Consider the following 14,184-nt stretch of genomic DNA (forward strand, 5'->3'; position numbering starts at 1 on the left):
CCATAGCTAAAGATGCTGCCTCAACAACATCAAAAAGAGTGGTAATAACATACCCAGTACCCTATTTACTATTGTCACCTTGTTAAACGAGACCATCAGTAAACCATGAGAAGTCAGTGTTGCCCAGTGGAGTTTCCTGCATATCAGTATGAGGAATCAGAAGGTGGTCACCAGCACTAAGCAGAGGTGAGATACTTCATTGGTGACAGAAGGGAGAAGAGTAGTCGGGGTTAAGGTTATTCTAACATAAAAGAACTAGGTGAGGAGCAGTTAACAAAAATACTTCATAGGAACTGTCTGGCTGAGAAATGTTGAATGGGATGAGAATTCAGGAGAATCTCTACTGCGCGAGGAACAAAAATGGCTAAAGGGAATTCCACAACAATTTTCTCAGTGGCCTCAACTGAAAGGGTAGTGGCTATAATGACTCTAAGGCAAGAGGGGTATCCCCATTCCACAGGGCCCAGTTGCTGGCTACCAGTACCCTATGGGGTCAGAGGTGTTCTAGGTGATTACTCCAAGGGCATTCCCCATCTTTTCATATGCAAAAGCTGTATATGTCATTAAACCTTTAGAGCCTTTCAAAAATATTTTAACTGTTACATTTTAAACTGTTTTTAAATGAAAACCGTATTAAATGGGATAAAAAGCATTATCTACTCTAACAAAAAAAAAAAAAAGAACAAAAATTAGGAGATAAAATAGAAAATCAGAAGATGACTAAACTATATACAAATTAAAAAGCTATTTTCAAACACCCTAAATTCACAAGGATAATACCTACACCTTTCATTTAATTTTTTTTAAACCAGATTTTTTTTTTAGCGCGTTCCCCAGGAAATCTGATGAGTTCATTTTAGTTGACAACAGCCACAGTCCTTCCATTTTCAGCCCTAATTCTTGACTGCCAGGTGTGAATCAACTCCCTAGTTGGAAAGCTTCTCTAGTGGCTCCCTCTTCTCCCCACAGGGGCTTCTATGCAGATGACAATACTTGTGAGCACTGCAGCTCTTCCTGCAGAACTTGTGAAGGAAATGCCACCAACTGTCAGTCCTGCAAAGGAGGCCTTGTCCTGGACCAGGGGGTGTGCCGGGAAACCTGTCCCGAGAGGCATGTGGCCGTGGAAGGGGTGTGCAAGCGCTGCCCAGAGATGTGTCAGGACTGCATCCATGAGAAAACATGCAAAGGTACCCGGGAGCCTCACAGGGGAGAGGGTGGGGGCCCCTACCTGAGAGTGGGATGTCCAACAAGATCTGGGGGAAACCATCCCCATGCCTTTACTGAACTGACCTCTATGGGGGTCACTGAGAAAACCGAGGGTGACATAAAGCCTTTCCATGATGGATTCTGCAAATTAAGACAGACAAGAGCCCATTTTTTACACGATTTCTCCCACACACATGTCCTGGGCAGTTAGGGTGTGACATGCACTGTCCCAAGTGCTAGAGATACAGATAAGAACCCAAAGTTTCTGCTGCTCTGATCACAAAATCTCATGGGCGAGACTAATATTAACAAAACACAGAGGTGGCTGGAGAATTTCAACTGTTATAAAAGATACAAAAGCAAGGATCAGGCAACTGTAAGACTCGGAGAGTAGCCCTCTGGCTAGGAACTTTCCCTGAGATTATCTCCTGAGAAAGGCTGTCTAATTTCCACTGCAGAATAAGACAGATTCACTTAAATGGCTCTGTCCAATCCAAGGGATTTGGTGTAACCTAAGTGCTTTCTGGAATTCCCCCACGAATAAGAGAATAGGCACAAATAAACACACAATGCATTCTTCATACGGATTAACCATGCATATTTCATTAGTTTACTCTATCAGTGAATAGAAAATTAACTATTCCACTAATTCTGAAATTGCTTTCTGTATTAAATAAAGCCAGAAGTATTCAATAGAAGTTTAAAAATCTGTTAATGCTTTCTGGGCTTTCAGGACAATACATCCAGCATCTCAGCCCTGACTCATCTTCCCTGTGGTTTTTTGCAATCCAAGCAGATCACTTCAGGATTTGAACCCAGGACCATCTAACTGGGCCACCATAAGTGGTCTCCTTTCCCAAGGCAGGGACTGTGAGACAAGGATGACATGCCCTGGGAGAGGGGTGGGTGTGTGTGTGTATGTGTTCAGTCATATCTGATTTTTGAGACCCCATGGACTGTAGCCAGATTCCTCTGTGCCTGGGACTCTCCAGGCAAGGACACTGGAGCAGTTTACCATTTCCTTCTACAGGAAATCTTTCTAACCCAGATATTGAACCCATGTATCTCCTGTGTCTCCTGCACTGGCAGGCAAATTCTTTGCCACTTGCATCACCTGGGAAGCCCCTGGGAGGATGCGGGTGAGGCAAACGTACCCTGCAGTCAAATGGGTCAAAGTGGTAGGGGATGGGCTAGCCCACTGCAGAACAAATAAATTCCTTTCTGCTGCTTCCCCCTACCCCAGAGTGCATGCCTGAGTTCTTCCTGTACAAGGATGCGTGCCACCAGTCCTGTCCCAGCCACTTCTATGCAGACGGGCGCCACTGTGTTCCCTGCCATGAAGACTGTCTGGAGTGCAGTGGCCCCTCGGCGGATGACTGCGACCTCTGTGCCGAGGCGTCCTTGGTTCTCTACGATGGGCAGTGTTTAGATGAGTGTCCAGAAGGAACTTACTTTGAAAAAGAGACTAAGGTCTGCAAAGGTAAAGATTTCCGGGTGTGTAGCCGAGCACCACATTCCAGGGAACCCATAAGGATGATGGGTTTCTGCTGAGAGAAAGCAGGTCTGGGGTTTGCACATTTCCAGCCCTAGAGCTGCGGTCTCAGCACTATACCTGCTTTAGTTTATTATTTATTTTTAAATGAATCATTCCTTAGCTTCATGATGTAACTTATTAGCACTGAATTATTTTGACCCCTCCTCACAATGGTAGCTGATCAAAAGGGATTCTCAGGTGAAGATTTACAACAGAAATGATGAGCCTTTGAAAGTCATCCAAGATAGAAATTTTTTCTTAAAATGTTAATCCATTAGGGGTTCATAGCAGTGTAAGGAAAGCTGCGCCACAGAGGGTTTTCTCCATGCTTTTTGTCTCCCTAAAGCCCCCTCCTCCTCACCATCACCTACAGGCAGTCTCTACTGCCTGGAGTCCTCTATTCCACCTCCCATTTGGCATTTCAGCCCCTACAGATTCAAAAAAGGTTCTGTTATTAATTATGCCTCCTTATGTTTTAACTAGGCATGAATTCTTTGCTTCCTATTAGTTGTCAGGAAATAGAAAAATTAATTAAATAAACTGCCCACCACTAGAGGGATTCTCAAGCAAGTAAGAGAAGCATTCTGATTGAAAGGACTTTCCTTTTCCCCCCAGTTTTATTGAGATATAATTGACATATATAGCCTTGTATAAGTTTAAGGTATATGATGTGATGATTTGATATATGTATATATTGATAAATGGTGACCACAATAAGGTCGACCAGCTAATATAGCCATAGTTTTGAGGTGTTGTTTTTTTTTTCCGGTAAGAACACTTAAGCTCTACTCTTAGCAACTTTCAAGTATACAGCATACTATTGTTAACTACAATCACAGGATTCCTAGCAATGAGGCAGTTAGTGGTAGTTTAGTTCCTTGAATGAAGTGAAAGTGTTAGTCGCTCAGTCCAGTCTAACTCTTTGTGACCCCATTGACCCCAGCACACTCCTCTGTCCATGCCTGTCTTCAGGATATGGAGTGAGTTGCCATTTCCTTCTCCAGGAGAGCTTCTCAACTCAAGGATTGAATATGGGTCTTCGGCATTGCAGGCAGATTCTTTACCATCTGAGCCACCAGGGAAGTCAACTTAGCTCCTTATGTTGCCACTAAGCAAACACGAGTCAGTCATCCAGAGGCAGGCCCCCTAACCACAGTGAGAGCTCGAGGGTGAACTCATGTGGCAGGAGAACCTCGTGGCCACCCACATCCTAGAACGCATTCAGGAAGTGTGTTTGGTCAAACATGAAGATGTAGTACATTCCTACAGCCTTTCTGATCTAATCTTACGATCTGGATATAGTTTTTTGTGTGTTTTACGTAAAGCTCTATCTAGTGACAATGTTCCACCCGTTTGTGAAGGCACATGAAGATTAGCAGCTGTACCTGTGTAGCCAACCTTATCGTGGTCACTACTTTGCAATATATGCATATATCAAATCATCACATTGTACACCTTAAACTTACACATACTGTATGTCATTTGTATCTCTATAAAACTGAGGGAAAGGGGCCAGGAGTGAGCACATGCGGAGGCTGCAAACCTATGGGTCAGTTTCCACAAGAAGGTTAATGACTTGGCCAGAGGCCCCCTGCCCACAGGCCATCCTGCCTGCACTAGGGTAGGAACCAAGGATCGATTGGGCCTTTCTCTGGTGTTCAATAATAAAAGTAATCTGCCACATAGATAACTTTACAAGTTTAGAGTACATGTTCTTAATCTTCCTGATTTAATTTTCTTATTGAGAAAGCCCTCTGGTTCTCATCCCTGGTTGCCCACTAGAACCACCAGGGGAGCTTTAAAAAATACAGATGACTGAACTCAGGCCAGCTCAGCTGTTGGGAATTAACCTGTTATATTCCAGGCCCTCTAATGTGCACTCTGCTTTTCTAAATGACTATAAAAGAGGTTTGTGTTTTTTTTTAATCAAGAGGTATTTACAACACACATTGGCAGTTGTTATGTTAGTAATAAGCTCAAACTACTGGGAGGTCAGCAGAGGACCACAGAGGAGGCGTTACAGTGGTGAGAAGCCCACAGACTAGTGTGTGACTTTGCTGCCACAGAACTGCTGGTTATTCTCATGCTGCAGTTTGGGTCATTATGGCAGCTCTTACTAACATCTCTGAGGTGGCTGCTGCAAGAAGGGACTGCCTGCGGATTACAGAGAAAGTGAACCAGACATTTTTTTTCTCGTCTTGCCACAAGATTGCTCCACCCTAGAGCCCAACTCCTGGCCCCACACCCTTGATACAGAGCCCTAGAAATCTCTGAGCAAGGACAGTGAGCACACTTTTCAAGGAACTGATTCTTTCAAGGGGTGACCTGACTCTCTCCCACTCTCGTGTGCTGTCCCCACCCCACCTGCAGACTGTCACAAGTCCTGCCGCACCTGCTCGTCCTTGGGGGCCTGCACGACGTGTCAGGAAGGCCTGAGGGTGAACAACCACGGGGGCTGCGTCCCTCACACCGAATGCGCCGCCGTGGAGTACTGGGACAAGGAGGCACTGGCATGCAAGGCCTGTCATGCCAAGTGCTTCCACTGCATGGGGCCCTCAGAGAACCAGTGTCAGACCTGCCTTCGGGACAGCCTTCTGCTCAGTGAGTAACTTCTCCTCTGAGGAGACCTTGTCTTTCCCTCCATCTGGGAGACTACCTTGTACAATGCCTGGTGCCCTGAAGGAATTGGTGTCTTCTTTTTTTCAATTTTTCACACTGTATTTGGAAATTTTGAAGCCTACACAAAAGATGCAAGAGGGAGAATAGTACAAAGAGCTCTGCACACGCGCCCTGTACCAACTGACCCCCACTGGCCTTACATATGCTTCCGCTCACTCACTCATCTCCCTATAGAAAACATTTGAGGACTTCAGTCTTCCTTATCCATCTGTCTTAGCTCCTCTTTCACATATCTCAGTAAACCTTCTTCCCAGCAGTTGCTGCTTCTTGAGACCATTCCAGATCTCCTGTCTCATCCCAATGTCCAAAACTTCTTTTCTAATTATCCCCAATCTAGAATGTTACCAGAGACCACCTCAGGTGCCTTCATACAGACAGAAGTTATCTTATCACTACAAGGTGATCTTCTCTCTAACTAGAGATCTAAATTAGACTAGAACCAAGATTTCAGTACTTGTGGTCCCCGCCAAAGCTGGATGCAAGATGTCAAAGACCTGGTCTTCTCATATTCTCCCACCCTGCCCCTTACCGCCACCCCATCAGGATCAGGCTACTTATAAACGAGATAGTTCCTCTGGAGGCTGTGGTAGTCTGAATAAGGCTCTCCCCAAAAATGTATAGGACCTAATCCTCAGACCCTGTGAACATGTTACTTTACATGGCAAAAAATATTTGCAGATGTGATTAATGAATTTAGTAGGACTATTCTGTATTATCACAAGGGTCCTTATAAGAGGGAGGCAGGACAAAACAGAGTCAGTAGGTGAAGTCTATGTGACATCAGGCCATTGAACATTGAGAAGAAACTGGAGGAGAAGGCTACAAGCCAAGGCATGCAGATGACCTTTAGAAGCTAGAGAAAGCAAAGAAACAGATCTTCCCTCAGAGTCTCTAAAAAGAAAGTAATTCCCTAGACCCACGTTAGACTTCTGACTTCCAGAATAATAAATCTGCACTATTCTAAGCCGACACATTAAGAGGAACCTAATACACAGGTGTTTCAACTTAGGGGGATTCAGGCCTCCGCTGTAGTTAACTAGATAACATTAGCTAGACAATAAACCCCTGTCAACATCCATCTTTAACAGAATAGCCACTGAACCAAAACTGGCACTGTTCTGGGTGCTGGAAAAGCAGAGATGAATGGCATGACCACTGTCCCTAAGCAGCTCAGAGTCTCCCAGGACAGAGTTTGGGTGGATCGACAGTACTAACAGCAACTCTAATATCATTTAGGGTTTTTTTATTGTTCTCACCAGTGCCTGTGCAAATGCTGATTGAAGTTACAGAGACAAACCGGCTTCTGGTCTAGAGGTTTGTGACCAGTGGCTCACGTTAATAAAGCAGGAGAGCCTGGCTTCTGTTCTATGAGGTTAAGCAGAAGTCAGGGAAGAAGGTGCCTCTAAGACTGCATGTTAAACTGTAAAGCCAGAAAATCTCATGTTTTAACTTTATCATGAATCCACCCTTGCCTTCCACCCCCTAAATATTGTCGAGGAAGGTGAAAAGGCAAGAATCAAGATTCCACTGGGATGGGTGGAGGAAGGACTGGGGTTATGTGGGGCTGAACAACAAACCTCCAACTCATCTTGCTGAGCAGAGGATTCATGGTTAGAATCTAATTCTTTAAATACATGGGCAAAAAGAGAGTCTCACTGCCCAGAGAACTTTGTGTCTCAATGGTAATGTTGTATGTCTGTCCTCCTACCACTGAGGAAACAAAGTTTAAAATTTCATTTTAATTCATTTGCATTTCAAGAGTCACACTGTCTGGACAGCACAGCAAAGCTGAGGGTAAAATCTTATAGTTTAGGCTAAAAATAGTTGAAATTGTAAGAACTTGTCATCGCACTGTCCCTGCACTTTGTTTTCTTCAATGGAGCCCGGATTCCTGCTATCCCAGCGCCCCTGCCCCAAATGTTCTCCCCATCCTGGGAGACCCTTAACTTCCTCCTGCACACTTTGACAGACGGTGGTTTCTGTCCTGCCCACCACAGTCCATCCACTCTGACCTCTGTTTTTCCTCAACTCCAAATGACCTTATGGTTGATTGTTGGACATTCATCTTAGCTCCTTGGATATCCATCAGCCCACAGGGTCACTGTCTCATTCCTCCTGCATCCCCTCTCACCACCCCCTGCCCCGGTAAACAGTGGGGAGCATATAGAGCTTTGGAAGACCCATGTCATACTTGATATCAACTCAGACTCTTTCCTCCCTTGGCAGACACAACCTGTGTGCAGGACTGCCCCAAAGGCTACTACGCTGATGAGGACAGCCACCGGTGTGCCCCCTGCCACAGCTCTTGTAGGACATGTGAAGGAAGACACAGCATGCAATGCCTCTCCTGCCAGCCAGGCTGGTTCCAGCTGGGACAGGAGTGCCTGACCCAGTGCAGAGAAGGGTAAGGTGCTCAACACACTATCCCATAACCACTCCAGATATCACTGTTAGCAAACCCATTCTGCATATGAGGAAGCTAAGTCTTGGAACACTTAGATAGCCAGACTGAAGTCTTACTGCCAGTAAGAAACAAAGATGAGAGTCCAACCCAAATGTAATTGCTCTCTAGAGGATTTCAGCCAGTTCACAGTAATGGAAGAGTAAACAGGAAAGGCAGAGGGACCCAATGAGATAACACACAGAGTCAGACTATCAAGTCAGATCCACGTGCCAAACGTCACCAATTGGAAGGACACAATAATTACAAGGCAGAGGTGATTCTTCTCTTAGAGAAGCCCATGACCATGAAGGTAGGTTCTTTCTCTTCTGGATCTGTTCTGATCACATTTAATACATGAGGTCTAAGCAATGGACGTGGAGCATTGATTTTTATAAAGGGCACAATTTCCATTAAATATCTCCACGTTTACCCCACTAATTCTCCAACCTGCCATGCCCACAAATTGCAGGTTTAGCTACCATAAGCAACCTAGATACACAGATGTGTCCTTTTAAAAGCATCTCACAGATAAGAGCTCTCCATCCTATGCTTATCCTGCTAGGAAACACTGTGAGTGTGTTTATCAGAAGGTCTGGTTACCAGCACATTTGGAAGAGGATTTGACTGGGTCATCTCTTCCACTACCAGGCATCCCCAGAAAAGATAAAGACTGATTACAGGTCTATTGTTAACTCTTCCTTCCCAGTCAGTAACCCAAAGTATTGAGAGTTTCCAGACCCAAATTGCAGGGCTATAATCTCGGACTTCCCCCAAATGCTCTTGACTAAATGTGCACATCTCTTATCTTCAGTTCTATAGCAATTACTGCTTGTATCATTGTCTTGTGTTTTGATTCACCTCATTCATTCAACACATGCTTAATAAAGAGTTAAGGAGAGTAATACCAAGACTTTGTAAGAGCCTATTCTTCTTATATATCTCTTTCCAAGAAAATTATAAGCTCCTGGAAGAAAAACATCTTATTTTTCACACAAGTTTCTACAACACTCAGCACAGAGCCACACACATTAGCAACTCTCAGAAAACACCAGGCACATAAATCAATAAAGAAAGGTTCCTGCCAGACTACAGAGGGGATGGGGCAGCCTGGCTCAGCCCTTCATCTTTATCTTAGAAAGTGCTCGAAAAATCTGGATCCCATATAAAGAATCTCCATCTTCCTCAAATCAAGTCATTAGATACTCTTATGCAGACACACACACAAAAAAAATCTAAAAATATTGCAGAACATGCAGTTAAGAAAACAACTACTCCATAGTAACTGAAGTTCCCTTTTGGAAGTGAGGCACAGGTTGCCATAAATCCCTTAAATGGGGAATAAATAGGGTATTAATTAGATATAAGTGGCTATTTTATTGAAATAGTTCCTTTTGTAAAATCACTGATTGACATGCATAAACTTTGTATGTTAAATTCCCTTGGGAAGGCAGGTGTATACTCTTCTGTACCCTGACCCCATGCACATCATTATTTTGGTGTTTAACCTTAGAACGTTTTCAAGGCCCAGTTACTGTTTGTACTTATGCATGAGATCCTCTTCCAGGCTATGAGGTTCAAGTGATCTCATAGTCACCTCATGCAAAAAAAGGGCATCACTGATGACTCAGACGGTGAAGAATCTGCCTGCAATGCAAGACACCCAGGTTCAATCCCTGGATTGGGAAGATTCCCTGGAGAAGGGAATGGCAATCCACTTCAGTATTCTTGCCTGGAGAATTCCATAGATAGAGGAGCCTGGCTGACTACAGTCCATGAGGTCTCAAAGAGTCAGACTTGACTGAGCAACTGAACAACAACTTTGTGTGATCTGTGCTAGGTCCTTCCAAGTGTGTAATCTAACTTAATCTCCACAAATAGCAGGGAGGGATTGTAATGTCCAATTTATGAATAAGTAACTGAGACTCAATAGATGTATTAATATAACTGGTAATGAATCTAATAAGTAGATTCTAAAAGCACTCAGTTTGTAACCATGATTTTTCCCACCACACCCAACCTCTGAGCAAGCTTAGTACTGATCCTTTGCTTCTCTCCTTGGTTCAGATATTATGCAGAAAACTCCACAGGACAGTGCAAGAGGTGCAGCAGGAGCTGCAAGGCCTGCCAGGGCCCGCAGCCCACAGACTGCCTGTCCTGCGATCCATTCTTCTTTCTGCTCCGCTCCAAAGGACAGTGTCATCGCACCTGTCCAGAGCATCACTACGTGGAACAAAGCACCCAGACCTGTGAGAGATGCCACCCGACCTGTGATAAATGCAAAGGTGAGGGCCCATCTAATCATTTTGCACATGTGAATGGAAAAATGCAAAGTTTTTCTTTCTTTCTTGTCCTTCTCTCCTTTCATCACCTTTGGAGGTTCCTCTTGCTTGCCAACCTCATAGCCAATCCTCTCTAAGATCAGCACTCAGTGCTCTCTTTCAGCTTCTGCGCATCAGCCCTCTACCCCTAACTGCTCCTGCACCACACTGCTGCCTCATCAGATCCTCCCATCCTTCAAGGCCCAGATACAGACATATCCCCTTCAGCAAGTGTTTTCCACCTACTGCCTTCCTTCTCTGCCTGACTAACTTGGAATCTGCCAAGCAGAATTAATTTCATTATTTCAACAACTATGTTGGCCTAAAATTGTTCCAAGCTCCATCTTATTCTCCGGAGACCTACTTGTCTGTCTCAGAGATTCTTAAAATCATCATGTCCCAGAGTAAACACAATCCGGGTTTCCTCTGATATTTACTCCTTCTGTTAATGGATCCACTGTCCAACCAATTGTCCAGGTCTGATATCTTGAAGTTATCTTTCATTTGCCTCCTGTACACTCACATACCCCTCAATAACAGTAAATTTCAAGGCCTATTTATTCTCCCCACTAGATATTTCTCTGCTCAGATTTTTTTCTCCATTCCTACTATCCTTATTCTTCATTCCTGGCACCTTAGATGATTTCCTGAAATAGTTGGCACATCACCCCAACTCTGGTCTTGCTACTCCATACTCAGGTCATCCTGTACAATAAGTAATGCCAGAGCAATCTTTCTAAAATTCAAATTTGTTCATTTTTCTCCATAGTCTGACACAGAATATTATGGTGAATTCCTCTCAACATTGAAGAAAGAAATACCTCCTATTACGTTTTTATTCTTAAAATGTATTAGATTAATATTGATAGCTGGCAGGATACATTCTCATTAACCTTTCCAAAATTGTCTTGGCTATAACTAGCTCTTTTTCTATATAAATTTTATAATCAGTCACATATCATTTAAAGAATCCCTTGGATATTAATTAGCATTGCACTGAAATCCATCTTTACAATCCAGAGTCATTATGCTTATGAACATGGTATAGCTATCTCTCCAATCTATGCATTCACTCTTTTTCCTGATATTTCAAAGAAATGTTTTCTATCTTTAAAAAGTAACTGAATTCTTTCCTCAGTCAGTCCTCTTAGTTTATGGTCTCAACTCTCCTTCCATATACCTTGAACCTAGAACCATCCAGAACCACTCAGCAGCCACCAAATAGATCATCACTTTCATGCCTCCATGACTTTTATCTGTGCATTTCTTCCTCCTGGAGAACAACACTATTAACTCTCAAGTTAAAGACCCAGGTTGAATGTCTTTTCTGTGAAGCTTTACTTAGTCTTCCCAGAAATCTTTCTTCTTCCTAATTTTACAGTCACAGCTGTTTTTACATCACATTTCAATTAAACATGTCTGTCTCTCTTACTAACTGTAAGACCCTTAAAGCAAGGACTTGGAGAAGGCAATGGCAACCCACTCCAATACTCTTGCCTGGAAAATCCCATGGATGGAGGAGCCTGGTAGGCTGCAGTCCATGGGGTCACTAAGAGTCCAACACGACTGAGCAACTTCACTTTCACTTTTCACTTTCATGCATTGGAGAAGGAAATGGCAACCCACTCCAGTGTTCTTGCCTGGAGAATCCCAGGGATGGTGGAGCCTGGTGGGCTGCCCTCTATGGAGTCGCACAGAGTTGGACATGACTGAAGCAACTTAGCAGCAGCAGCAGCAAAGCAAGGACTGGACCACATTCATTTTGTAGCCCCTATTTCTAGTCTAGAGTATCATACATAGTAAGTTTTCATTAAGTGTTTACCAATTGGATGAATGCTGCTGTTGCTGCTGCTAAGTCACTTCAGTCGTGTCCAACTCTGTGCGACCCCATAGACGGCAGCCCATCAGTCTCCCCCGTCCCTGGGATTCTCCAGGCAAGAACACTGGAGTGGGTTGCCATTTCCTTCTCCAATGCATGAAAGTGAAAAGTGAAAGTGAAGTCGCTCAGCTGTGTCCTACTCTTATCGACCCCATGGACTGTAGCCCACCAGGCTGCTCCATCCATGGGATTTTCCAGGCAAGAGTACTGGAGTGGGGTGCCATTGCCTTCTCCCAATGGATAAATGAATAGAAAACAAATAAATTCTAATGTCTTTTTGCAAATCAAAAAACGTCAGGCACTCTGTAATCAACTAGTCCTCCGTTAAGCTCTCAGACTGATCTTTCTACGTGACTAATACTGTAAGGACGTCTCTCTCTGCTGAAATAAGACTCTCCATTGATTTCAGGGTAGAATCTTAACTTAGTAGCTTTGCATAGGAAGTTCTTCATAAGGAGACTCTGCTCACAGTCACCTCTCACCCCTCCTCCTCCTCCACCATCCTCTAATCCAAGCACAATTAGTTACTGTAAACCTGAGCCAAGCATGCTGCTTCTCCTTGTGGAGTACTTCTGTGGCCTGTTTTGTCTGGCTACCTCTTTTCGACCCATTCGAGTCAGCACTGTCTCTAGAAGGCCTCCTGTAACCCGCCTCCACTTACTTGTGTTTGGTAAGTACTCTACAATCATTCACCTTGTTATTTGTTCAACACTTACCGAGCACTATGACCCAGATAATGTCAATACAACTGTGAATGGGAAAAACAGGTTCCCTGCAGTCGAAAGGGCATATTTTATAATTGCTTGCTTACTTTTTTGTCTCTCTTTCTCTAGACTAAGATCCTCAAAGGCACACAGTAATGTGTCTTGCTTACCTTGGCTTCTCTAGCACTTGGCACGGTCATGGGAACGGGTGGCAGGGGCAGTGGGTTGCTTCAAGGGCTCCTGCGGGCGATGGTGGGGACCTCAGGCCAGGGCAGCAGAGGTCTGGTTCGCAGGCAGAGCCCCGCGCCTGCCCAAGGCCCGGGTTATGGTAGCAGCTACCACAGTCCTCAACACACTGAAGGCAGTGGAGCTCTGCGCTCTGTACAGCCTCTACCTCAACCCATCATGACCATCAGCGTGCCGCCCCCCGCAGCTGAGGCAGCCAAGAAGTCCATCTCCAACCGGGAAGTGATGGAGAAGCTGGAAGGCATGGCGCACACCGGCTTTCCAAGAGCACCACAGGCCTCCTCCACTTCAAGGGTGAGGTGGAGGCAAGAGTAGTCAGTTCCTTCCTGGCCGGCCTCCAGAGCAAGGCCATTCAGCTCAGCAGCTTCGCCGACGTCCTCAAGGTAAGCACGGCCGAGTTCAAAATGGATTTCACCACCCGCCATGACTGGGACTCCTTCACCTGTGATGGAAGGAGTGAACGAAACGCTGCCGGGAGAGGCCAGACACGATTCACGTGGCAGCGGGGGCTGCCCAGAAAATGGCTCCTCCTGAAGGAGTAGGGCTCGGAGAAGCTGGGCATGGAGGTTCTGCTCGAGGAGTCTAAGTCTGAGGAAACACGGCATGTGACCCCGGCTCGGAGGAGACTACCGACCCGAACTTGCACACCTTCAGTCTGGGGGACACCGGACCTTTCAGCACGACCGGTCTTCTTCCAAGCCGCGGGCGCCTTGCACGGGGTGACGCTCACGTACACAGGCGAGGCTTACAAAGCCGCGGTTTGCGGCCCCCGGGTTTCTTTTGATTAAACCAAACACCTGAGTGATGCCTCAATTAAGAACTGGTTCCTCAAGCGGCAGAAATTTCTGCAGCTGAAACAGCAGACAGAAGAGCGCCAGAGAGGCAGAGGCACGGGAGAAGCAAAGCAAAGGAAAACAGAAAGAACTAGAGGAATTGGAGAGAAAGCAGAGGGGCCGGCATTCCCATCAGAATCTTTCTAGAAGCTGCAAGTAAAGGGGCAAAATTCTGCGAGGGAAAAAAAAAAAAAAAAACACAGAGAAAGGAAACCACAGCAGGTCAGGAGGAATCTGCAGCCCATAATGCTAATTGCGGAGCGGCTGAGCCAGGCCAAGGTACCGTCCTGCGTGGCGCCCACGGTCTCCATCTCCAGCGTAGGACCGCCTCTTCCAGCTAAG

General features: G+C 45.1%; 2 protein-coding genes across 3 annotated transcripts in view; one reads left to right on the top strand and one right to left on the bottom strand.

The window, feature by feature from the left end:
* The window catches only part of LOC145512260 (uncharacterized), a 155,922-nt gene extending 141,765 nt beyond the window's left edge, over positions 1 to 14,157 (bottom strand). Inside the window, exon 1 of the mRNA XM_081505875.1 lies at positions 12,934 to 14,157. Within this exon, the coding sequence (XP_081362001.1) occupies positions 13,159 to 13,614 (456 nt within the window). The 5' untranslated portion in view covers positions 13,615 to 14,157 and the 3' untranslated portion in view covers positions 12,934 to 13,158. The remainder of the gene's footprint in view (positions 1 to 12,933) is intronic.
* The window catches only part of PCSK5 (proprotein convertase subtilisin/kexin type 5), a 490,556-nt gene that overhangs the window by 461,413 nt on the left and 14,959 nt on the right, over positions 1 to 14,184 (top strand). For both annotated transcript variants that reach the window (XM_081505747.1, XM_081505752.1), the window contains 5 exons: positions 970 to 1,187; positions 2,450 to 2,686; positions 5,111 to 5,341; positions 7,646 to 7,823; positions 9,927 to 10,144. In XM_081505747.1, the coding sequence (XP_081361873.1) occupies positions 970 to 1,187; positions 2,450 to 2,686; positions 5,111 to 5,341; positions 7,646 to 7,823; positions 9,927 to 10,144 (1,082 nt within the window). The remainder of the gene's footprint in view (positions 1 to 969; positions 1,188 to 2,449; positions 2,687 to 5,110; positions 5,342 to 7,645; positions 7,824 to 9,926; positions 10,145 to 14,184) is intronic.

The sequence above is a fragment of the Giraffa tippelskirchi genome, chromosome 1 (genome assembly GCF_054371585.1).
Source record: "Giraffa tippelskirchi isolate mGirTip1 chromosome 1, T2T-mGirTip1v1.2.pri, whole genome shotgun sequence".
In the NCBI taxonomy this organism is placed as follows: domain Eukaryota; kingdom Metazoa; phylum Chordata; class Mammalia; order Artiodactyla; family Giraffidae; genus Giraffa; species Giraffa tippelskirchi.